The sequence below is a fragment of the Metopolophium dirhodum genome, chromosome 1 (assembly GCF_019925205.1).
Source record: "Metopolophium dirhodum isolate CAU chromosome 1, ASM1992520v1, whole genome shotgun sequence".
In the NCBI taxonomy this organism is placed as follows: Eukaryota; Metazoa; Arthropoda; class Insecta; order Hemiptera; family Aphididae; genus Metopolophium; species Metopolophium dirhodum.
Window position 1 is genome coordinate 116,293,345 of NC_083560.1, and position 25,505 is coordinate 116,318,849.

Sequence of the window (25,505 nt, forward strand, 5' to 3'; positions counted from 1 at the left end):
AGAAGAGGTTCCAAAGGGTGGGGCCCAAGACTGACCCTTGCGGAACACCGCACGTCACAGGCAGGTGCGCTGCGTCCGTGTTGGGGTCTCTGTCAATGAGGACTGACCGGTTCGACATGTATGATCGGATGACTTTAATCAGGTACTCGGGAGTGTTGCACCTCTGCAGCGCAGCATCTATCAACTTCCAGGGTGCCGAGTTGAAAGCGTTCCTGACATCTAAGGTGACGACAGCACATAGATCCCTGTCCTTAACTGCCCGGAACCGGCTGCCCTAGCCATTTCCAGGACTCTAGTGATAGCGTCTGTCGTAGATCTGGATTTCCTGAAGTCGAACTTGGAATCGCTGAGTCCGCTAACTGAGTCGATGTGCTTCTCAAGCCTTCCGAGGAGAAGTCTCTCCAATAGTTTTCCTGCACCGTCAAGGAGGCTTATAGGCCTGTTGCTCGACGGCTGGTTGGGGGGCTTGGATTGGCCCTTGTGGAGAAGGACTAGCGAGGCGCGCTTCCAGCGATCTGGGAAGAGACCCGACCGGATGCACGCGTCATAGGCGGTGAAGAATAGTTCCAGATGTCCAAGTACTGCCATTTTGATTAGCTCATTTGGGACCTGATCAGGTCCGGGTGCCTTCCCCGAAGGAAGTTTCCCAGCTGTTAGCTTCAGCTCTTCCCTTGTGAACGGTGGGGCTGCCTCGTCCTCCAACGGAGTGAGCTCTGAAGATTCACCTACTACGAGCGGGATCTTTGTCCAATCAACCGGCGGTAGCGCTGGGAATAGACCGCGCGCGATGGTCAGCGTGGCTGAATTATCCATGGCTGGGCGACGACGTCCAAGCCTCTTCATCACCAGCCTATATGGTACGCCCCACGGGTCGCTCTCGACCCTGTTAAAGAGTTCTTTCCAGCTAGCTTCCTGCGCCTTTCTAATAGCAAGCCTTCCTAGCTATTTTGTATGCTTCGAAAGCCGCTTCGCGATCGGTGGTATCCACCCGGCGACCCGCCCGCTGGTATCGTCTACAGGCCGCAATAGATGATTTCCGCAACTCCACGATTTCCTTGCACCACCAGTGCACCGCTCTCTTTCCCTGGAATATGGTCCTGCGTGGCGTCGCAGCGTCGCAGGAGTCGACTAGGTACTGATGTAGATGGGCCACGTGATCCTCAGCGGGCGTGGACGGTGGTAGCGGAAGTGAAGCTACTCTAGTGCGTCTCCAGTGTTTCTCGATGGCAACAGGGGAGAGCTTCTTGGTCGCCCAGGCTTTGGCTGCCCCAGTGCGGACGACTGGTGCCGCGACTGAAGCTCTAAATGAATTAATTAGACTGAACTCCACGTAGGAGTGGTCACTGGCTGAGTCAAGATCCGTAAGGACAGACTAGTTCTTGACTAGGGGATTTGCGTTCGGCAGGAAGCAAGCAAATGTCACATCGATGACCGACTCCGCATTGACTCGGCTGTAAGTTGGCTCGGAGCCAACGTTACAAGCTAGAAGGTCCAGAGATGATGCTAAGCCCGAACAGCGAGTCCCTAGCATCGTCCCTAGCAGAACCCCATTCCGACGAGTAGGCGTTCAAGTCGCCAGCAACAAGTAGGTTGTCGTCCTTGTCCACCGAATTCCAAATGGCCCATTCAACTCCGTTTAGGAAATCGAACCTTTTTTTTTTTCATGTTTGAATCGCAGTCAGGGAAGGAAAGAGGTTTCCCCATTACTGCCTCCCTGACCGCATCATTTATTGAATAAATATCAACACAACAATACATTACAATACAATACAATACATTTTGATTTACAATAAAACTGGGGGCCTCTAACCACCATGGTTGGCCGTTTCAGCCCACAACAATTAAACTTAACTAACTAGTCTTTCTCGAACATAACGCTACCACTGCCTCTCCAATTCCTCTTTTTTAGCAAGAATGGTCTCCATCATCTGCTGGAAGAGCTCCCTGTGCCTCGTTGATGCAGCAATTACCGTTCTCCGCTGGGACGGCTCTTCCGGTAGCTCTTGCGGATCAGGGCCGCACAAAAGGTATGGAACATCCTCAGGTCCAACTGGTTTTCTTAGCGCAACAGCAACGTCCGCTTTTGCTACGTCCCATAATGGAAAAAAGAATACCGTGTGTTCGGCGTCATCAAAAACAGCCGGACAGTGTGCGCACCCCGGGTTTTCGGCTTTCATTCTCCGCCACAAGTAGCTCTGGAAGCAGCCATGGCCCGTTAGGACTTGGGCCATAAGGTAGCTGATTTCCTTCGTTACTTGACTCCACCATTTTCGCAAATCCGGAATGAGCGACTTCGTCCATGCAGCTTTTGTCGAGGCATCCCACATGACCTGCCATTGACCAATCGTGTCATCCTCTTTCTGCTGCGCTGTCAGGACTGCGCCTTCATTCCTCAGAGCAGTGGCGCACACAACTACCTGCAGAGTAACTGGTGGCATCCTTGCAAGAACAAGTGCAGCCATATCCGAGACCGTTCTATAGCATCTCGCCACTCTGAGGGCAGCGCACCTCTGGCTCTGGAGCATCATGTTTTTATACTTCGCAACGTGCTGCACCTCGTCTGCCCAGACAGCAGCGCCGTACAGCAGACAGTTGTGGACTACGCTCATTAGCAGGCTGCGTTTGCACTGGGCTGGACCGCCTACGTTGGGCATTAGCCTGCCGAACGCTGAGGTGGCTTTCCTCGCTCCCGTCGTCACCGATTCTACATGTGCACCGAAGGAGAGGCGGGTATCCAACTGAACGCCTAAGTACCTTACCGCCCTTTTTACAGCTACCGGGCACCCATCGAAAGCACAAAACGTGTTTCTTAGTGAGAACCACACATTCGGATTTTTCAGGGGCGAGTCGCAATCCATTCTCGGTCATCCACTCACAAATCATGCCGAGAGCAGGGTTCACCAGTTGTCCAAACAACTTCGCGTTGTGGGCCACCGCCACAACCGCTACGTCGTCCGCGAACGCGACGAGCTTGACTCCGTCCGGCACTAGGAGCCTGAGCACGCCGTCGTAAAACAGGTTCCACAATGTTGGACCCAGCACTGAGCCCTGTGGCACGCCACAGGTGACGGGGAGGCAGTCGCTGTCGCCGATTAGCAGTTCCCTGTTCTCCATGAATAATCTTAGAATATTTATTAGGTTATCCGGAGTCGTGCAGCTACGTAGTGCTGCATCAATTAACCGCCACGGAGCAGTATTGAAGGCATTCTTAACATCGATCGTCACCAAGACACACAAGTCTCTGTTCTGAACTGGACCGCTGCCCGTAGCCTTGGATACGCTCAGGACTTGGTGAATAGCGTCCACAGTGGACCTCGGCCGCCTAAATCCGAATTAGAGTTCACTCAAAGCACCAACACTGTCAATGTGAGGGATCAACCTCTCTAGCAGCAACCTCTCTAGTACCTTACCGGAGCCGTCCAGTAGGCTAATTGGTCGGTAGCTCGACGGTGCATTATTCGGTTTCCCTTTGCCTTTGTATAGTAGCACCAGCTTGGTGCGTTTCCATGGCGTGGGGAAGGTCCCCTCCAAGAGACAGGCGTTGTAGGAGTCTATGAACACATCGGAAACTTCCTGAATGTTATTTTAATGAGCTCATTGGAAATGAGGTCTGGTCCGGATGCCTTGCCCGTCGGCAGCTTGCTGAGAACCCGCGCCACTTCATCGGCGGTAAACAAAGGTATACCTAACGGCGCGTCGTATAGAATAGCATAGGTGGCCGTCGCTCGACCTGATGAAGGTACGCTTTCCCAATCCGTCCGTGGTGATTGTGGGAATAGACCACGAGCCACGCATACTCTGACTGCTTGGTCCATGGCCGGCGCTCGGCGGCCTAACCTCTTGGTAACCAACCTGTAGGGAACTCCCCAGGTGTCACTATCAACAGATTGGCACAGCTACGACCAGCTTCTTTCCTGTGCCTTACGGATCTCCTTTTTGAGATCCATTCGTGCTTTCTTATGAACTTCGAGTTCAGCCTAACGAGTTCCCCTCCCCGATCTTCAGCCGGCGCGCTGGTGTGCTCTCCTCGCGGCAATTGCAGCCCTGCGAAGCATGGCGATGTCGTCACTCCACCAGTGGACCGCTCTCCATGCTTCGAACGCTGACCTGGGCGGCATTGAAGCGTCGCACGTGGCGGAGAGTAGGGCCCCAAGTCGCTCTGCGTGCTCCGATGCAAGTGCTTCAGTCGATGGTGGTCTTGACGGACCAAACAATTCGAAGAACAAGTCGGCCGCAGCCGGATTGAATTTTTTAATTGACCAGCCCGGAGCCCTAGCTCTCGTAGGCTGACGCGTGGTTGCTTGTGCTAATCGCGGTGAGACATGATATTCTATGTACGAATGGTCACTTGCGGAGAAGATGTCCTCGAGTACCGACCAGTCAGTGACAAGCTGACAGCCACGGGAGGGAAAGCGTTCCAGCGTGACATCAATAATTGACGCTGCATTAGCCCAGCTGAAGGTAGGCCTACAGCCTACATTGCATACTGTTCGACCCAGCGTAGCGGAGTCCGACAGCATAGATCTTCTAGTATCCAACCTAGCTGAGCCCCATTCCGGGGAATGAGAATTGAAGTCCCCTGCAACCACCAGATTCACTGGTGCTCTTGGCTGATACGAGATCGAAAGCTCCAAGCCGCCAAGGAAATGGTCGTATTCTTGGATTGAACAGTTTGGAGTGCAATAGCAACTTTACAGAAGTACATCACCCATCCACACCCAGACGAAGCCTACGCCCGCTCCTTGTTCCGCAAAGGTCACGTCCGAGGAGTTTGGTGCAAACATGGCGCATTTTTTGTCCAGGCTTTCTGCCCAGTGATCGGAGTCACCCATCGGCCGATTGTATTCGGACAAGACTGCATTGCGCGATCCGCGCTCAGCCATCGTTTGCAGGAGTAGCTGCTGGGCCGTCCAACTATTATTCAAGTTGATTTGAATGACTCCAATCTCCGCCGCCACACTCATTTCCGGGCCGAAACCTCCGCCGCCAAGGACTCGGCAAAAACACTAGCTGCAGTTGCGGTCGCGCTGCAAGCAGCTACGCTGTGTGACCGGGACAGAAGCAGTGGAAACATCTTAGCTTCTGGTCAGCAAGCTTAGCTCGGCAGCTAACCATACCGACTATGACTGTGCCCTCCTACTGTCTGGTGCTGCCCTCTAGTCGATCTAAGAAGTCTACGAAAAGGGTGTAGGCCGTGTTAGGGGACCAGTTACAAGCATACACCATGGTGTCCTGAACTTTAACCCATCGAAATCCTGTATTGTCCTTATGTCCGATTTCCTGAATTTGTAGCCTTGGGTTAAATACTACTATGGCTGCCCTCGCATCGATATCAGCGAACCATCCATCGGCTTCTAAACTGAGGACCACCACGTCGATGCCTATATTGGCCGCGGTTGCCAGTGTCAGGTCTTGTGCCGCCCTACATACGTCAACATTGATTTGGAGGCATCTAATCATTTCGACTTCCGCCTGTTGTCCCGACTGCGGCGTTACCACTCAGGAGTGCCTTAAAAACGGCTCGAATGTCCTCTGAGGAGCTGCAAGATGCTGCCTGATGGCCGGTTAATCCGCATTCCCTGCAACAGTCTCTCCTATCTGGACCCGAGCAATCATCCCGACTGTGCCCGAACGCCAGACATTTAGCGCATCTGTCTCTCCCGCGATCTAAGCAGGAACGTATCCAGCAGTTAACGTACCCGACCCTTAGCCTCCCGGCTGCCAGAGCCTTGCTCGCAATGTGGGCTGGGAGTGAGATTATTACCCACTTTTGCCCTCTGCTGAGATCTCTTGTCGATATCACCCTGACCTCGGAATTTGCGCTAGTTGCGCCGCAGATTGCCTCGACAATCTCAGACGGCTCAGCCTGCTCGTCCAGATCCTGTACAATTACCTTCTGAAAATGTGACAGTTCCCTGGCCGCTGCCTTGTCCCCCATCGCCGTGCCTATCGCTTTGACGATTTTTCCCGACGTTTGGTTCTTGGCTTTGAGCTGTATAAGTAGGTCACCGTCTCTAGTATTGCTCAGTCCTACGATGTAGTCCGAGACAGCTTTGACGTCCCCACTGCCCTTGATTGTCTTGAACGCTCCGAATAGGAACCATCCTTAACTCGGACTAGAATGGCCGGGGACGCGTTCTAGTGGTCCTAGCGCTCGGGTTGGTCCTAGTGGGAAACCCTAGGTCTTCCCCTGTGATTGGTGGAACTAGCTCAGCGCCTATTTTCTTTTGGTGTGCCTTCCTCTTTACTACCTCGGTCCACTGCCCAGTTTTTCCTTGTCCACTTGTAATGGTGGCCGCCATTGCCGATATTTGCTCGCCCTGATCAGTCAGCTTGGAGCTAATCGGCCTTATCTCCGCAAGCACACTCTCATCTAGAGTCATATGGGTCCCTGATACCACAGCCCCTGTTGCCTTGTTCACTAGTACCGCCACATGTTGTGCCTCTGCAAGCGCAGTGATGGCTTGCTTGAACACATCTATTGCATCAGCAAGCAGGGTCTATACTGGTTTCGCTACGCTCTTTGCTTCTCTGACGGCGACGAGCATCGCATTCAACCTCCTCCCTGTTCTGTCGACGTTATCCCTTTCTGCACTTATCTTTTCCTCCAGAATTTCCGACAGCTCTTTGCCGGATTTGCTTTTAAAATCCTCATGCTGGATTTCACTTTACTCGCAAGTAGTCTGTCCGCCAATGTCTTCTTCTCAATCGTCCCATCGTATGCTGAGATTGTTTGGCTATGTCGGCGCTCCACCAAAAAACTGGGCGTCTCTTAGTGCCACCGCCGGTGCGGAACATACACGCGTCGCATGCTTCCGTGAGCCAGGATATCACTTGATTACATGCACTCTCAGCGTCATCCAAAACCAGTGGTGGTCCTAGTCGGAGCTTCTCGTTAAGCTTAACGTAGTCCAACTTTCTGTAGGCCCAGCTTTTTTGGACCTTCGGTTTCTGTTGGCTTCGGAGAGCGTTGATGTTGAAAACTATATATTTGTGAAGACTGAGGGCTTCTTCATCTATAATCGTCCAGCCGGTTACGTTTTTCACTGACGCTTGGCTGACAAGGGTGAGATCAAGATGTGACTCAGAAGCGCCCCTGAAAAAAGTCGGCTCGTTTCCCTCATTGCAGACGGCCAGTCGCAGTGCTGCCAGTAAGTCGCCCAAGGCCCGTCCTCTCCGGTCTTCGATTGGCCTGCCCCATTCTGGGGACTTGGAATTGAAATCGCCGGCAATGACTACGGGTCCTGTGGCTCCCCTGACGCTCACTTCCAAACTGGATAGGAAGGCTTCGAATTCGGGGAATCGCACGTTCAGGGACATGTAGCACAGTCTGTACCCTTTGATTTCCAGCCATCTGAACCCGGCGAAGGTGGCCCGATTTTGTCGACCGCGATGTCGCTGACGACTGCTATAGCGGCTCTGCTGCTCGCGTCCAGGTACCATCCGCAATCTTCGCCGCGGTCACGGTGCTGCTCGGAGATGATAAGCACATCAGCTTCGTTAGCGTTTGCCGTCGCAAGCACGAGCTGTTGCGGCGCCCTGCATACACCGACGTTTATTTGCAGAGCACGAATCATTTGGGTGTGCAATAATCCTCCGTCGCTCCGGCCGAGCGATGTGCTCTAGCGCTAGGCGTGGATTTGGACCCTTGCACCACCCTGGCAAAGGCACTTACCGCTTGTTCAGCCGCACCGCAACTAATCGCCTTGTGGCTGGTCTCTCCGTAGCGACGGCAGCACTCAGTCCTGTCCAGGCCATCACATGCCTTCGACGTATGCCCGTAAGCGAGGCAGCGGAAACACCTGACTTTTGGTTCAGCCATTCTGACTCTGCAGCTGACCATGCCAACCCGCAGTCGGCTGGAGCTGGCCAATCCACGCGAGTCACTCAACGGGAGGGATACCAGCGCCATCTGGGAGTCGCCGAATCTCTTTCTTAGACTTATCACTTTTATAGCCTCCTGGCCAACGCCAGTAGATCTGCACACCTCTTCGAGATCCTCGTTGGAGCTGGTCCACTGATCGAGGTCGCGAACTTCGATCAGAGCCCTTTGTTGGAGGGTGCGCACCTCGGTCTCGGGACCCGCAGACTTCGCCATTTTGGCGCGGACAGCTTCAATCTGGGTCTGGTCACAAGGGACTTCGATTAGCAGGCCACCAGACTTGGCCTACCACGCTATTTCCGATAACATCGTGGTTCACCCCGCCGTGAATTTTCTTGGACAGCTCCGGGAACTCTTCAGTCCTATTGGTTACAAGGATCGCCGACGGACGCGTTTTCACCCGAGGCCGGGTGGTTGCGCTCTTGGTTGCGGGTCCGCGATTTTCTGCCAATCACGCCCTGCGCACTCATTCGAGACACCTCGAGTGCACTGCCATCCGTCATTGACGGTGAAGCGTCCTGACCCATAGGGTCCTTCGCCCTTTGTTTTTTATCTGTCTTCTCTGTTCGTCAGGGCTTCTCTCGCAAAGGTCCTCAGTGCCGAGAACAATCTTCGGGACTTGAGGAACACTCCGTTCGTAGGAGTCCAAGTTTCACCTTCTGTTCTCATGACTTGTTTGAGTTTTATTCTGGGTTCTTTCGATCTTGGGCAAAACCTGAGATAGTGATCTAGGACTAAAGGCAGGTAGTACCTCTGTCTGACGGACGGAATCTTTTTTTGCGTCCAGCTGCCTTTGTTTGAATTTCTGTACCTCTGTTGCCATTCATTTACCAACTCGTCGGTGATCGTATTCATTTCGTCAGCCGATATTTTGCCCCGGGTCAGGTTTCCCCTGGCCGCCTGTTGCCCAATCTCTAGGTCCAACGGGAGAGTGCCTGCCACTGCTGCCAGGCAATTCGTCGAGGACGTTTTATACGCGCCGGTCATCGCGAGCAGTGGTTTCCTTTGCGCTCTAAGGAGTTTTACGCGGCTTTTGCAAAGCTTTGACCCTTCAGCCCAGATCTCGGCTGCGTATGACACTCTGGGTAAGAAGACGCCCTTGTATATGGTGCTGGCTGCAGCTTGGCCCATGCCCCAGTTAGCCGAATACAGGGCTCTGAGACGGCTATACATTTCATCTGACTTTTTGCTTACGGCCACTACGTGGTCCCAATAACTGCGTCGTGGATCAAGCATCACCCCGAGGTACTTGGCCGTAGGAGAGGACTCTATCCTAGGGGCATCGGCAGCTGTACCAAATGCGATGCTGTAGCCTGGCTTCAGTTCGCCTTTGAGTGAGAGTAGCTGCGACTTCGCAGCCGAGAATTCCAGTGCATACTCTGTTGCCCATTCAATAAATCTGTCCAGCTGTTTCTCTGTGCGAGCAAAGGCTGTCTTCGGCCTGGCCGCCCCTACCATTAACAGTATGTCGTCGGCATACGTTAAAATCTTGGTACTGTCCGGAGTGATCACTGTGCCGTAGATCGGTGTTATTGCGACTTTCCACAGTGTCGGACCAAGCTGGGAACCTTGTGGGCATCCACGTTCCAGCGTTCGACTATACGCCACTCCTTCCATGTGGAAATTGGCCGACCTGTTTGTCAGGTAAGACTTCACAAGTCTTGACAGTCACGAGGGAGGCCCCAAGGTTTACGAGCTGGGCGAGGAGTGGGGACCACTTCACGTTATCAAACGCGCCAGTTATATCAAGGAAGGTGCCAAAGATATGCCTTGAACTGGACGCGTCGACCCAGTCATAAACAGCCTCTAGAGCACTGGTAGTGGATTTCCCAGTCGTGAAGCCATGCTGTTCCACATGCATATCCACCGTGGTCTCATTGATTATTCTGCTTATTATGATAGTTTCCAAAGCTTTCCCTAGGACCGGTAAGAGACTGATCGGTCTTAATGACTTGACCAGCGATGGATCCACTGAGCCTGGTTTCGGGACGAGTACTAGCTCCGCCGATTTCCAGCACTCAGGGAATTGACCTGTTTTGACGCACTGGCCGAAAAGCTGGGTGATTGGCTCCTTGAGAGCTGGCCATGCTTTTCTTAGCATACGGGCCGAAATGCCATCCGAGCCAGGTGCACCAGAAGTTTTGATGTGCCATATGGCTGCTTTTATGGTGTCCGGTTCAGGGAGCTCCGTGTCTTCCAGAGGGCCCTGCTAGACAAGGTCGCCTTGTGACGGGTCTCTCGGCACAAACTTGTCCAAAATGAGTTCAGCTGTGTCACGGCAGTCTGAAGTTTGCGAGCCATCCTCTCGCGTGAGCGTACTTGGGACCGACTTAGACCGGCTGCCGTTCTTGGCCCAAATGAAGGCTCTAGACCAAGGATTGGTATTTAACTCATTAGCGTAGTTTTTCCACGCAATGGCTTTATGTTGCCTTATTTCTGTTAGAAATCTATTTTTAAGACGGTTGAGCTCAGGCCGATCCAGGCCTTCTTGTCTTTTGCGAACCAGTTCTTTTCTTAGCGAGGATAGTTCTTGGGACCACCACGGGTTTTTACCCGGGGCTTCAGCCGGTCTCTTTTTCGCAATGGATTTCTCGGCAGCCGTTTTAAGCACAAGGTTTATGCATTCCGCCGTAGTATTTATACTATCGTATGTGATACGGCCAACCTCGCCGAGGAGGGTCGTATTAAACAAGTCCCAATCCGCGGTCTTCTACCGCACGGGACCCGGTGCTCTCGGGGGCGGTTTGCTAACCTGCAGGCAGAAGCTGATGACTCTGTGGTCACTATCAGTTTCGTCTCTGACCTCCCAATTCCGAACGATGTGCCCTATGTCGGCCGACGTAATCGTGACGTCAATGTTAGAGGTCCTATTGTCACGGCGGCGGAATGTGTTCATTTGACCTGCTACATTATGGACCCTGAGACCATATTGGCTTACAAACTCTTCGACAATTCTTCCTCGGCGGTTCCGGGTGTCCGAGAACCAGAGTTTCGAGTGGCCGTTTGTATCCGCCCCGATCAGGGTTCGTTTTTCTCTTTCCATTATCTGGCTCAACCGCTCAATGTGAAAAATGGTGGGTACGTTATACTTAAAATAGGACGATACAAGTATAACGTAATCGCCCTGCCTCGGGCCGAATCTAGCTTTGATCGCGACAGTGTGACTCGGCGAATAGGCCCCTAACAGGATGTTCTGAAATCGGGTGTTCAGGACTATGACTGCCGCACCAGCGTCTCTACTGATGTAAGCCCGTCTGCATGTTTCGAAAGCATAGATCGTGTCGCTGTTCGTTATCAGCTGTTCCTGAACTAGGACATAGTCGATTCTTTTTTCGACTCAAAGCTCATGGAGCTGATGGCTAGCCGTACGGTCCCTATTTAAATTATGCTGTATAATATTTATTTTAGTATTCATATTTGGTGAAAGTCTGAATCTGTCTTATTCTGAATACCCATATCTTACAGTCTTTAGACTGAGATTTATGCCGTCCCTTGCATTGTGCGCACGTGGGTCTGCCCGCAGACTCCGGACAAGAACTCTTGTCATGGCCAGATTTAGCGCAATGGAAACAAGTGACGCCAACTTGTTGGCAGTCCTTGGTTTTATGTGAGAGTGCAAGGCATCTGCGGCAGAATGTTGCCTCAGTAAACGGCTTAGGGAAGGTGGATACCATGCCAATAAACGTTCGTTTGTGTACGATAGCTTTGTACACACGTGGGGATATCTCAATCACCCAGTCCGTGGTATCCAGACCATGCTTCCCACATCTAAACAGCGGTCTGATTTACGAACTGTCTGTACCATCTGTTGAAGTGTTCTGTGAGACCAGCGACTCACTTATGAACAAAGCGTCATAGTCTGAGGGAATATTTTTCATTTTCACCTTGAGAGAATCCGGAGCTTTTTAGGGCTCCGTAAACCACCCACGACAAAAGAGGAACACTTCTGTCGCGACCTGTGAGCCGCACCGCGTGATGACCCGAGGGCCAAGTCGGTGGAGCTCACAGGCTTTGTACACGCAACGACAATTGAATGCCGAGGATTTATTTAGTTAAGGGGAAATAATATTAAAATAATAATAATAATGATATTAAGGTTATGAACAAGATATATTGGCACATGACAAATACAAAATAATATATCATTTGTCGCATGCTTTCCCGGCCCACGGGAGGCGACACACCATATCACTCATGGTGTGTCCTCGCAGGGTTACCGGGAAAACGTGCTGGTAAAGGGGGGACAGGGGAAATTAGACATATTACGACTTTGACGTGATGAGCATGCAGCATGCATGGTCGATGTTGATAGGAGCTGTCGGCCGCTGCCCGGGCCCTCATGGCGGACTTAGCCCATCATCGTTGTTGACTATAGGCGTCGAAAAATGTTGACAGCAGTTGGCGTGTATTCAACGAAGTCGGTTGGTGAGTCAAAAAGGCCTGTGTGCCGCGTGGTTCCTGGGTGGTTGTGTGTTGGTCGTCGAACAGGCGGGTGGATGGTCTCGACCGGGCAAGTGTGGAGCCGTGAGAACAACAGTACCAGCCAGGTACATCGTAGGTGAAAAAGTGTTGAAAACGGAGACCCGGCGACGGCGGTGGTCTTATGCCGGCGGCGGAGCTTTTTAGTGTTGAGTGGGGCAGGTCAGTGTCGTCATATTGCGGGAATACATCATATTTTCGGGGTGTACAGTATTGTTCCGCCGGTGCGGTGCCGCCGGACGCAACGAAAGCGCCGACAGCAACGGCGGCCGTGTGTGGCGACATGTGGACACCGTACACTGCGGGTTTGTGGGGGCCAGGGGACAATTATTACATAATACTGCGGTCACTTCTGCATTAGCGCGCGATAATCATAATAATATATAACTAAGGTACGCTCATTAGTGGCAATATGGGTACAAGTATGTTTGTGATATAATAATATTAATGCAAAAAATGCTGTGACGTTACAATCTTCGGTTTCCGAGGCCCCGACTTTGTTACAGACAAGCCACCCACGCCAGACAGGGAGCGAATGGCATTAGCCGTTTCTATGTCAGCCGTAGTGACCATATAGTCACCGTTTGTTAGTTTCCTGAAACCGTCCACCTTCGGCTTCGGAAGGACTGCTCGGACGCTAGTCCAAATGGCGTTTCCAGATTCCGCTCTTACGACGAAAGCCGGCTTGACTTTTCGTCTCTTAGCTTTTGTCATCTTGGAGTCATTGCTCGCTTTTCCTTTTTTAAGGGACGGGGTCGGGGTCGGAGTAGGCTGAATCGGCCGAACCATCGGCTCGATCCTTTCCTTAACGGGTCTTATTTTCTATTTCGTGGCTGTGGCATATGTATTTAAAGCTTGATTACTCGGTTCAGAGTCCGACACTACTACGTCCATCAGATCAACTATCACTGGCTGAGCCCCTGAGGTGGAAGGACCATGCTGGCTTTCCACTACTCCGATATCCGGGGTGCTCATTCGAAGCTGAAAATCGCTCCCTTGATTTCGACGCCTTTTATCTTTGACAAGTTTTGTTTCTGTGGCGTCAGTCAGGGCTTTTACGGCCGCCCTCAGTTCTCTATAGTTTCAAATGGACTATTGCGGCTATCAAATGCCAATAAGGGGTAGTTAGGCTAGGATATAACCTCAAGGGAAGAGACTTTCTCTCTGAGGGCTCAGTGCATAGTCTCTCATTGTCCTTTCGGCTCTCCGCCGGTACGCTGTGTAGCGCCAAGGATTCACCAATGAGCTCGGACGCCTCTATGTAAACTCCCCTGTTGGTTATTACCAGTTTGTCAACCAGATCTAAGATACTGTCCTGCCATTTTTTGCCAATCCTGGTTTTTTCTAGCATGATGGATATGAGCTCAGCCTTAATGTCTTCGTATATCTCGTCCTGGTATTCGAGGTGACGTGACATCGCCTCGGCATGAGTCTCCCCAGGGACGCAGGTGGTTTTCCTCTTTCTAGGATTGGAGGAAGGATTAGGTTTCGAGAACTGGTCCTCGTCGCCAGCGCCCCCTCTAATCCTTAGGACTTGAGGCCTATCATAGAAACTGTTTTCTGGTACCGTAAGGCCGGTATGGAAGTACATTTCCATTTCCAGTGGGTAAGAGTCACCACCACCCCTTAATCTCAGGGGCTGAGAGGGCCGATTGAGCCTAGACTTAGACTTTTTGGACTTGTCAGATATCTTACCCGTGAGCGCGTCAGAGATAATGTTTTGTGTTTCTGTGTCAGATTCGTAGTCAGATTTGTAGTCAAGGTAATTTCCCGTAGGAATGTCAGCCAGGCCGCTCAGCACTGGTCGAGAGATGAATGCGGCTGGACCCCCCCCAAAATCCGTGGGTCCTTGCTCCCGCGGGAGGTGAATTTGCCGGCTTAGCCGGATTATCACTTGGGGTACATGTGTTAGTAGACGCATTCATCTTTTGTTTTAGGCTGGGTGAACTCCCCGCATTTTATCCCTTCTGCCAGGTTTTAGCCCTATTCCCTCTGACGTACGTCGGGCTAAGCGTACGCTGCATCCATGAATCAGCCTGGTCAAGGTCTGTCCGGTCCGTCCTATTCCTGGCGCCTATGACCGGAGTTGCCAACCTCCGAAAGTCCTATCCGCGCCGGGCCACAGGTGGTTAAGCCCACGACCCGGCATGAGCGCCCGAGAACTGGTAAAGGTCCCCGGGCACTCCCCCAGTTAAGGGTTGACGCCTGTGCGCACGTCCGCAACAGCCCTCAGACCCTGAGGGAAAGTTACGCCCACGACTTCTACCAGACAAAGGACACTGCAGCTGTCTGGTGGTCTTTCGCGGGTTGCTCTAACCCCGAGGTATAGGCGCGAAGCTCGCGATTGCACGACTTGGCGCCACGTAACAGCTCACGCGACGCCTGGGGCCCGTCACAACGGGAATCGGACATTTCGGCATGGCCATTTCGGCACGGCTCTTTCGGCGCTGGGCATTTCGGCGCGAGAAAATTTCGGCGCGGCTAACCTAACTATACCTAGTCTTAAATGTTTTCGTAATATTTTTTTTTAAAAATAAAATTATGAAAAATAACCGTAATCGTCAATAGTACAATCCAGTCAAATATAGCTGTTATTGTGTAACGTAAAAACCGATTAAATTGGTAAGATGAAGGTAGGTACCAGCAGTTAAGATAAAGCGATGAATCGACCGTCTGACCGTAGACGTGTAGAGTGTTAACTGTAGTTTGTAAGTCAGTCATAGTCGAATAGTCGATCAGTAATATTCAGTTATAAAAATTTCTTATTAAGATGTCAAATAATTTATTATCAAATCGTGGACGTGAAATTTTACCGAAAGACGGTTTCATGTATGTCTTCGATAAATTTAATTTTAATAATACAATGCGATTTTGGAGGTGTCGCAATAAAGATTCTTGTAATTGTCGAATTCATACAGGAATCAACGATTATATTATTCGAAAAAAAATTAACGACCATACGCATGATTCTGAGGCAGCTAAAATTGAAGTAGAGGCTGCAATTACAAAATTTAAGACACGTGCACTTCAAACAATGGAGTCTACATCAGTTGTAATAAACTAATGTGTTGGACCTTTATCCGAAGCAGCTAAAGTAAGTACAAATTTCAGACAATATTTTTATTTTTACAAGGCCCGATATTTAAATTTAAGAACAATAATGTAGTTTAGCGATGTTTTTCAAAAATTAATGAATTTTGAATAATGAATAATCCAACACACGCACAATTAATTAAAAAGATATTTTTGTTATTTGTTTTAAGGCCACTTTGCCAAATAATTCATCATTGAAAAAAACGGTTCGCCGAAAACGTCAGGAAATCCAAATGGCTCCAAATAATCCAGCTGACCTAACTACACTTAACATCCCACCCGCTTATACTATGTATTCACCATCAAACGGTAATGAGGAAATATTTTTACAAAGTGATAGTGGTCCGGGACCTAATAGAATATTAATTTTTGCTCGATCTAAGAGCCTAGATATTTTGGAGAATTCAAAAATTTGGTACATGGATGGGACATTTAAAGTTGCACCTACATTATTCAGTCAAGTTTATGTAATATTAGCTGAATATTTACACAGTATCATGCCTATGGTTTACATTTTACTCCCTGATAAACAATCAATGACATATGATCATATGTTTTTAATGTTAAAAAAATTAAGACCTAATTTAAAACCTAAATCAATTTCATGCGATTTCGAACAAGCGGCCATAAAATCAATAAAAAAAGCATTTTCTTATGTTAAAATATATGGGTGTTTATTTCATTTATCGAAAAATTTTAAAAAACAAGTTGGTGTATTAAATCTCACAACTCGATACAATAATGACGCTGATTTTTCTATATCAGTTAAAATGATAATTTCATTAGCTTTTGTAAGATTAGAAGACCTTGATTTTGCAGTTGATTCACTGGCTCAATATCTCGATGAAAAATTAAATGACTTATTAGAATGGTTCGAAGATAATTATATAGGTCGAACTAACCGTAATGGTCGGGGAAGAAGAAATGCGCGTTTCCCTCCAGAAATTTGGAATTTATATGATAGAGTCTTAAATTCTGAAAATAGGACAAATAATCATGCTGAGGCAGCAAATAGGAGATTAATTATTGAAATGGGAGTGTGTGGCCCAACAATTTGGACATTTATAAATTGCTTGAGAAGGGTTCAAACAGGCCACGATGTTGTTATAGCGCAACTAACTGCTGGAGGGAGTCCCCCTAAAAAATTAAAAAAATACACTGACCTAAATCACCGATTATATAAAATAGTAAGCGAATATAATATAAGAAATTGCATTGAGTATTTAAAAGGAATCGCTCATAATATTTCTTTAAAATAAATTTCAATTGTATATTATTAACATTTTATTTATATTAATTCATTTTTTTTAAATTCATTTATCTAACATTATATTATCAACATTATATTTATTTGTATTTTTTAAAATTGTAATATTGGAATAATATATTTATTTGTATTTTTTAAAATTGTAATATTGGAATAATGATATAGGTAATATTATTTATTTTGTATTTTTTTAAATTGTATATTAATACCTGCGGCGCCGAAATTTCCTCGCGCCGAAATGCCGAAATGTCCTAGATTCGTCACAACTGATTTAAACGGACCCGGTTTGAAGGTCTCTTAGCGACCGACCCGAAGGACGGCCGAGAGGGATCACCACGACAAGGTGGACCTTCCTCGATCCCCATCCTCCCTGAGGACAGTGTCGAAGGTGATGTTCCAGAGAAGGGGACCTCCCTGTGGACAGCCGCGAGTATTTTGCCAGTGATGCAGTCGGGGCCGGGTGCTTTGTTTTTGTTCTTATCCCTGGCGATGGCCGCGTCGACCTCCGCTTCAGTGAATAGTACCGTGCGGTCGGTAGGCGGCAGGGGTGCTTCAGTGATGGAGAGAAGACAGGGAAACAGAGCACTGGTCACCGTATTCATTGTCTGTCGTTCCATGGTGGCTGTCACAGGGGGACCCCTCAACTTCCGCAACACAAGTTTATACGGTTTCCCAAAGGGATCGTTGTCAACCGAGGAGATCAGCTCTTTCCAGGAGGCCTTTTTCCTGCGGAGGATCGCCGCTTTCAGTAGCTTTTTGGCTTCGCGGTACGCATCTCCTGTTCTTGCCAGATCGGTGTTGGCTCGGTCTTCGTCAAAATCGGCACGCGCGTGTTGCCGTAGGCAGGCAATGCGAGACACCATCCTAACCATGCCGCGTTTGGCCCTAATGCATTCCGAGCGTAGGAGGTTAATCTCGTTGTTCCAGCAGTGTATGGTTGGCTTACCCTATTTAGGGGTTCGCCTGGCGGGTAGGACAAAATTGCATGCAGCCGTGATCCTTGACCGCAAGGATACTGATCTTAGCTCGGGGGCTTGCTCTTCGTAGTTGTTTCCTTGATCGAGCCGTTCAGCGAGCAGCAGGCCGGTGTGGAGTGTGTCCCTATCGATACCACCAGAAGTATCCCAGCCACGGAAGACAGGGGGAGTGGCAGGATCGGTGTTCGCTGAGTCAACGGTTTGATTGTGAGTTAGGGAGAAGCGGATATAATGGTGGTCGCTGTAATTGAAAACTGAATCCAATACCCTCCAATTGCGAGCACGACATGCCAAGGATTCCGTTGCTGCCGAGACGTCGACGATCGACCCAGCGCCTCTGGCGAAGGTGGGTGTGGAGCATTCATTCAGGATGACAAGGTTGAGGGACTCAAACAGTGATCCAAGCTCATCGCCTCTCTTGTTGTTCACCCAATCGCCCCAAGCAGCGGATCTGGCATTGAAGTCCCATGTAATGAGGACGGGTGCATCTCGTTGGGTAGCCCTTATGCTGTCCCCCAGCTGGTAGAGCATGTCACCAAATTCTTGCAACGTCTGGTTGGGTGACGCGTAGCAGCAATATACTTGCACACCATTAAGCCTTGCAGAGACGAACTCCGTGGCACGCAGTACATTGCCTATTGTCACGCCGTTACTCGCAACGTAGATGGCTGCCCTGCATTGTCCTGTGCCCTTGAGCCAGACGTTTGAGTCGATAGCCACTATGTAAGGGTCGCTTAAGAGCGCTATATCAATTTTTTCCTCAACCATGTATTGCGAGATCAGGTCTTGTGCTGCACAGCAATGGTTGAGGTTGCTTTGAATGAAGCTTAACTCCATCATGCGGCTCCATGTGATTCTTCCGCCCGCTCACGAAGGGATGTCGTACAGGATCCGGTACAGATACTGGCCGAAACATCCGTGACCCGACAGGAACTGCGTCAGGTGGAAGTTCGTCGTCAGCCTGTGGCTCCTGGCGCACCAGGGACGAACCTTCCGGGATCAACCGCCTGGTTCAGCTTCCTGATTCCTCCGTTGACCATCTCTCCTGCCATGCCTCCATGGTGTTGGTTCTCGGATCGTTGCCTGCCGTGGGTTCCGTAGGGGCCCGTCCCCGGTCGAACGCCGCCTCTCTCTCCTTCGCCAGGAGGTCTGCAGGCGGTGTTGATGCGTTCACGTTTGTGGCCGCCTCGGAGACGGTGCGGTACGCGCAAGCGCACCGGAGAAGAACTTTCCGTTGAGCTCTGTTCAGGGTCCGAACGTTCTCTGGCACGAACTCCAGCGTATGTGCCCAGCTAGGGGCACCGTACAGTTGGACGGAGTGCACCACCGACGACAGGAGCCGCCGTCGATCCTCTCGGGGCCCGCCCACTTTCGGCATGATCCTCGCCAGCTGGTTCCCGATCCCCGCTGCTCTGGCTGCCGTTTTTTTCACCTGGACCTTGAACAGCATCGACCTGTCCACCACCATCCCGAGATAGTTCATCTCGGTCGAGAGCTGGACGTCGCCGCCGCACAGTTTGATCGCGGGCTGGGTGTACTTGTACATGTACGTGAAGAGGATGGCTTCCATCTTCTCCACCGCAATCTGAAGGCCAAGGTCGGTGATCCGCTGCTCCACCAAGGACACGAAGCTCCCGGTTTTGGCGTCATCCGACAGCCTTTCGGCACGTCATCTGACTACAACTACGGACCTTATTTTACCGCCAACCGACGATACCTCCCCACACTGAAGCATGGCCAGAGGGCCACCGGAGACTGACGGCCGCACGTCGTCTAAGGACCATGAGCACCGGGCACACGTTTCTATGGCATACCCGTACCATCCAGCTAGGGCATACAGGTGCCTTTCGCCACCTTGGTGGGGTCGCAATCTATCCAATTTGCTTTCCGTTTCTGATTACGGACAACCTTCGCTGAATATAGCCCCAACGATAGGCTGAGTCAGCGCTAAGGAGGGACCGTGTTTACTCGGCCGGTTGTCACCATACGGGTCCGCCCGGCTCCGTCACTCGGCAGCCTACCTCTGACCAAGCGTGCGGTCTTTTACCACATAGTATGCTCCCGCAAACCGCCACTCCGAAGCCTAACTGCCGTCGACCGACGACAGTGTCCGTCGCGATCGACGTGTGAGGGCTCGGTGTCAATCCTTCAACACCGAGGGGACCCTCACGTCCCGAAGTACCATTCACCCTTCCCTTTAGGTAAAGTGCATCAATGGTTGGATGCTCGGACGAAGCTCCGTCGGCGACTTGCCTCAGCTTGTGATCCTCCCGAGATTTGGGAAATTAAACGAAAGCCGTTTATTAAAAACAAGCTACTTCAACTTTAATTGGACCGTGGCAGGCTAATCTCCCAGGCACTGATCCTCACATTATTTTAACTTTGTACATATCAGAGGGGCTCTATCCCCTCAAATTGCATTTCAGGTCACAAAAAATCAATAACTTAATTATAAAATAATAAAAAATTCAGATTTGCTGGATGTGTCGCTGGGGCTGCCGTTCTTCTTCCTCCCTTATTTTTAAGACTTCAACCACAAACCTGCATCTGCATCCCACTTGGCTCTGCTCTCCAACATTGTGTTCACTACCGTTTCAGGGGTAAACTCGGTATCCGTAGCCACCTCATGTGCTCTTCATCGCCTCCACCAGCGGTCGCATATATGGGCGTCGTGAGGGGGGAGTGCAAGCGGGGTGCACTTGCACCCACTTGGCTTGACAAAAAAAAATAAAATTAATAAAATTGAATGTTATTAAAACTATTTTATTTTGCATAATCATCTACATTATTTCCATTATTTATTACTATACATTTATACTTATTTTACATTATTGTCTATATATATTATTTATATTATGTATTATAATACTTATTTTTTAATTGTAAACGCCTAGGTTTTTTTTCCAAATTCTTCAATTGAATTTTCAATGAATTTGGTATTCTCTTCTAGTCTCTTTCTATGTACACTCAGATAATTTTTCTACGCAACGTGCTCTCTCTAAAAAAATTTATTATTTCTTTTATGATCCCGGTTAGGTTAGGTTTTTCTTACTTCACTTACGTTATTTAAATCATTAAATAAAAAATTCAATACGTGACTAGCAATGGATGAATTGTGCCATAGGATAAGCTTCATTAATTAATTTTTAAATGCCACTTATATGCCCAGCCATTGTAGCGCATCCATCATATCCTTGGACCACAAGTCGATTCAAATCTAAATTACAACTATCTAAAAATTCAATGTTTTGGCAATGGATTTAGAATCTAGTTTTTTAAGAGGCGAGTAACCAAGAAATTCTTCAAAAATGTTGTGCTTTTGAAACTTAACGTCGTAAAACAAATACCGAACCTAACCTAACATTTATTGATAATTGTTCGGTGCCACTTATATCGGCAGTCTCGTCAGCTAAGACCGAAAAAACAGATGAAAGTTTCACTTCTTCAATAATTTTTTGTCGAAGTACACTAGCACAAGTTTTAATTAGTTCGATTTGAACTTCATGTGAGATATACAGCGCATTTTTAGCTCCAGACTTTAAATGCTTATTCAAAACTTCATCCCCCGATTCGACACGGAATTGTAATAAATCTGTAAAAACGGAACCTTCATCATTTTTACCTCTTAGTGGAAGATCGTGCTTTGCACAAAATAAGATTGACGATATGATAGAACGAAGTTTCACCCTGTTTTCTTCTATTTCTCAATTAATCTCTATTAATTTGTTTTCTCTCTTTTGAGTTTAAAAAATGTTGTTACGCATTAATTGCATTTTTATGCCAAATACTAATTTCATGAGCCTTTGAAACCTCGTTAAATTTTTGATATTTTATGCATGGTGAAACAATGAATGCTCCTTGAACACCTCTATGTACTCGAGGTCGAAATAATTAAAAAACGCGACATAGTGGGCCTTTAGAAACAGCTGAGTAACTTAGCCATGGATAAAGTGCAAGCCATTCTATACGAAATACTCTCGTAGAGTCGTTGGTCAAATCTTTTTTTAACCCAGGGGTCCTTCAATAACTTTAAACGTACTTCGTCATCAACATAGGAATTCAAATACAGTCCAATATCTAATTTATTAGCACCAACAGTTAACTGATGAAGGAGTTGTGGCACTTCTTTTTGTTGGCTACTATTAGAACTAATAGAATTATTAGAACTTAAATTACTTATATTACCTTTGTCATGATTGCCTTCATTTATACATGATGGACTTGATTCTCTCTTGCGTTTCTTTTGCAAAAAATGTCGTATGCCACTCATTTTTATATATTACTAATTTTACGTAAGAAACTAAGAACAAAAATAATATATTATATATGGCGTATTTGGTATTAAGCGCGTTGAGATATACACACACGGACGACGGACACACGACTAATAATGATTCAGATTTTATCGTATAGTGTCAATGGATGTATAGGACATGTCAGTTGTCAAGTGTATACTATACACTGTACATTCAATGTATAAATCGGTCATTTTTATCGCATGCGATAAGCTTACGAGTTTTCGTGTAGGATAAAGGCTACTATTGTCATTATTGGGTTTTCTAATCATAATCACTAACCCGCGTTACATTGTAGTCGTTAAGAGGACGTGATACCAAAAAAAAAAACTAAAATAACTTTGTATCGTCATACAATTTGAAAAAATATTTTTACGCGTATTTAATCATTATTATTATTATTATTATTATTACGTATATAAGCATTATTTAGAAATCAGCGTATACCTACTTGCACAATGCACCCCCCTGATAAAATTCCTGGCGGCGCCTATGGTCGCATATGAAAAACGCATGTTCAGGGTGTTCCATCGGTGCCTGACAATTATGGCACACGGGGGTATCCAGCTTCTTGAACCTCCACAGATACATCCCAAAACATCTGTGCCCAGTGAGAAACTGGGTGATATGAAAATTCACTGGGCCAAACGATCTTGAGACCCATAGTCGCACATCAGGAATTAACCTCCTCGTCCATTCGCCCGTCACTGATTTCTCCCACTCGTTCTGCCACTTGCTTAGTGACTCCTCTCTCAGCTCTTTCTTCGACGGAAGAGTCGAGCCCGCCTTCTGTGCTACCCGCATAGCCGTTCTTTCAAGCACCTTTATGTGTAAGGGCAGCAGTCCTGACACGACCAGTATAGCGTTGGTCGATACGGTACAATTGGCGTACGACACCCTAATGGCCATCTTCCGTTGAGGTTTCAGTAACTCCTTGACGTTTACTTCAAATACTAACATTGCTCCGCAATGGTTTGTGACCACTAATAACATGGCTTCTTCCCCAATTTTTATGTATGTACATAACCTAACCTTTTTTTTTTTTTTTTCGTTTTGAACCGACGACGCCACGGGAACTGCTTTCGCAATGCTTCCGCGGCGCTGCCATCGTTTATTTGAAACAAATATTATTATACATACGGGGGTGGTAGACGGGACAATACCCCGACTTACCCCCCCCCCCTAAACATGACATTTATGACATTTATAGCATTTTGAGTTTTTACGACTTCGGCGCCTTCCTTGTCTTCTAGGGCCGACCGGAGTCCGCCGTTCTGGTGATGTCGTTCGTCCTATCCAGACTTCCGGTGTAGTCTAGATCCCTCCCGTGGTGTCATCGTGGGGGATGAAGAACGGTGGTCGGTGACACCTCCGACGAATCGCTATTACGATATCGAAATGTGTCTACGAGCCGTTCTTCATCGTGCGGCTTACGTCAGTCATGCAGCTGCTCCTCCCGTTCGTCCGCTTCTTTTGTGCTCATGATTGATTCGACCATCACCATGAGCTCACGTCTGTTGGTCTTGGCCTGTTCTAAGATCCTATACCGGGCTGTCGGTTCGTCGGGTAGTTCGTCAGGCCGATGGCCGCACAGGATTTCCTGCACGTCCCCGGGATCTGGTGGGCGTCGGAGAATCCTTGACAGGACACCTCGTTCGTCCTCCCACCTGGGGCACGCGAAGAGCGTGTGCTCCGCCGTGTCGTCGGGTACATACACTACGTGCAGTACCTGTTTTCGGCCTGGTTGAACCGCAGCAGGTAGCTGCGGAAACAGCCGTGCGCAGACAGAGCCTGGGTCAGCCGACCTAACATAACCTTTTTTTTTTTTTTTTTAACGGTATCGCATGGGGCCGAAAATACTTGGTGAGGCAATTCGCCAGCTCCCCTACATCGTTTATTAAACAATACAATACAGTTTATATGTTTATACATATGTGGAGGGCCTCTAACCCTCCCGTCAATATTGGCTTTCAGCCCAAAAATTAAGAAGTCTTAACTAAATTACATCGCTACTGCTTGCTCCCGCTGTCTCTCTCACTCCTCTTCCTCTCTGGTGGACAGGATATGGTGAACGAGTTTCGCGATTGCGGCCCAGTGGATCCTTGACTTCAACATCGTCGTGGTTGCGGTTTCTGCTGTGAATTTGACAAACAGTTCGGCTTCCAGCTCCATCCTTGTCCGCCACCACCAGTCACAGTTGAATATCGCGTGTTCAGCGTTATCCAGGGGGTCATTGCAGTCGACACAGTGCGGTTGTTCGACTTTTCTGATTCGGCAGAGGTAATACCCGAAGCAACCATGACCAGAGAGGAATTGGGTCGGATGGAAGTCCATCTGGCCGAATCCTCTCGAACACCATGTGGCCACGTCGGGAATGAGTCTCCTCGTCCAGCTTCCGGGGTCACCTTTATTTTTTTTTTACATTTGGAATCGAGATCAGGGAGTGGCACTGACGATAGTCATTTCACCCCCCATGTCCCGCTGTTTGTACCAATCGCTCGGAAATTTAATTCCTCGTCGGCTGGTACTTAGCGCGTAAAAAACGGTGCACTATTTCCACTGAAAAAACGATATTTTGCGGGAGCGACACACAAGCCACGTCCGTTCGCCACGACAGCCACCGCTGAGCTAACCTAACCTAACCTAACCTTTTTTTGTTTCGGCACCGATCGACAGGGGCGCACTGTTTGCTTTCGCGACACATTCCTTGCCCCTGTCGACCATCGTTTATTAAAACCAACATACAACTTATATTGGGATGTGGTGGGCAAATCCCCCACTCACAGTCCCTTACAATATTACGTTACTACTTACATACATATGAGGGCTCTACCCCTGTAATTTTGCTCTTTGAGCCACAATACTATTAAATTAGCTAATGTATAGCTGCTGCTGCTGCTGCCTGCACAGCCCTCTCATCCACCTCCTTCCTTGTCATGACAGCTGTAATGAACTTGACGACTCGATCCCATTTTTTCTTCGACTGTAGCATGCACTCCACCATCATTTCGCTTCCCAATTCTACTTCCAGGATACGTTTTTCCTGCCACCATCTGTCACATCCGATAAATTTATGTTCGACGTCATCATTCGGGTGATCGCAGTACATACACACCGCGTTCTCCCTCTTTTTGAATCGCAGTAGATACTTGTTGAAGCATCCATGCCCCGTCAAATCCTAAGTGACGTGGTAGCTAAAATGATCCCATCTCCTGTTCTTCCACACATCGATTCGAGGTATTAGCCTGCGTGTCCAACTCCCAGTAACATTCCGGTCCTATTCAGCCTGCCAATTATTCATTGCTCTATCTCTCGCTTACCTTTTAGCCTCAGCTAGATCTCTGCCATCTCTCCTTGCCTGCTCGATCTCTGATCTTCCAGCTACGAGTAGATGGATGGGTATTATGCCTGCTACCATCATTATAGCCGCGTACGACACCGTACAGTAGGCACTCGCAACCCTCAACGCCATCTTTCTCTGCGGGGAAGATAGTTTGTTGCGATTGACCTCG

At 48.7% G+C, this 25,505-nt stretch overlaps 4 protein-coding genes and 1 pseudogene across 4 annotated transcripts; 1 reads left to right on the forward strand and 4 right to left on the reverse strand.

Moving 5' to 3' along the window:
• Positions 1–4,001: 4,001 nt before the first annotated feature.
• Positions 4,002–4,964, reverse strand: LOC132952675 (uncharacterized). The gene is made up of 2 exons (XM_061025035.1): positions 4,709–4,964; positions 4,002–4,657 (listed from the first exon to the last, which is right to left on the reverse strand). Exons 1-2 carry the CDS (start codon positions 4,962–4,964, stop codon positions 4,002–4,004), a joined length of 912 nt encoding a protein of 303 aa, XP_060881018.1.
• Positions 4,965–14,387: 9,423 nt separating this feature from the next.
• Positions 14,388–16,713, forward strand: LOC132952689 (uncharacterized; annotated as a pseudogene).
• A 955-nt stretch (positions 16,714–17,668) lies between these two features.
• Positions 17,669–18,535, reverse strand: LOC132952696 (uncharacterized). Its single transcript, XM_061025085.1, has one exon. The coding sequence runs from the start codon at positions 18,533–18,535 to the stop codon at positions 17,669–17,671; it is 867 nt and encodes a 288-aa protein (XP_060881068.1).
• A 175-nt stretch (positions 18,536–18,710) lies between these two features.
• Positions 18,711–19,268, reverse strand: LOC132952706 (uncharacterized). Its single transcript, XM_061025097.1, has one exon. It carries the CDS (start codon positions 19,266–19,268, stop codon positions 18,711–18,713), a length of 558 nt encoding a protein of 185 aa, XP_060881080.1.
• A 3,172-nt stretch (positions 19,269–22,440) lies between these two features.
• On the reverse strand, positions 22,441–22,986 carry LOC132952712 (uncharacterized). Its single transcript, XM_061025109.1, has one exon. It carries the CDS (start codon positions 22,984–22,986, stop codon positions 22,441–22,443), a length of 546 nt encoding a protein of 181 aa, XP_060881092.1.
• Between the last annotated feature and the right edge of the window lie 2,519 nt (positions 22,987–25,505).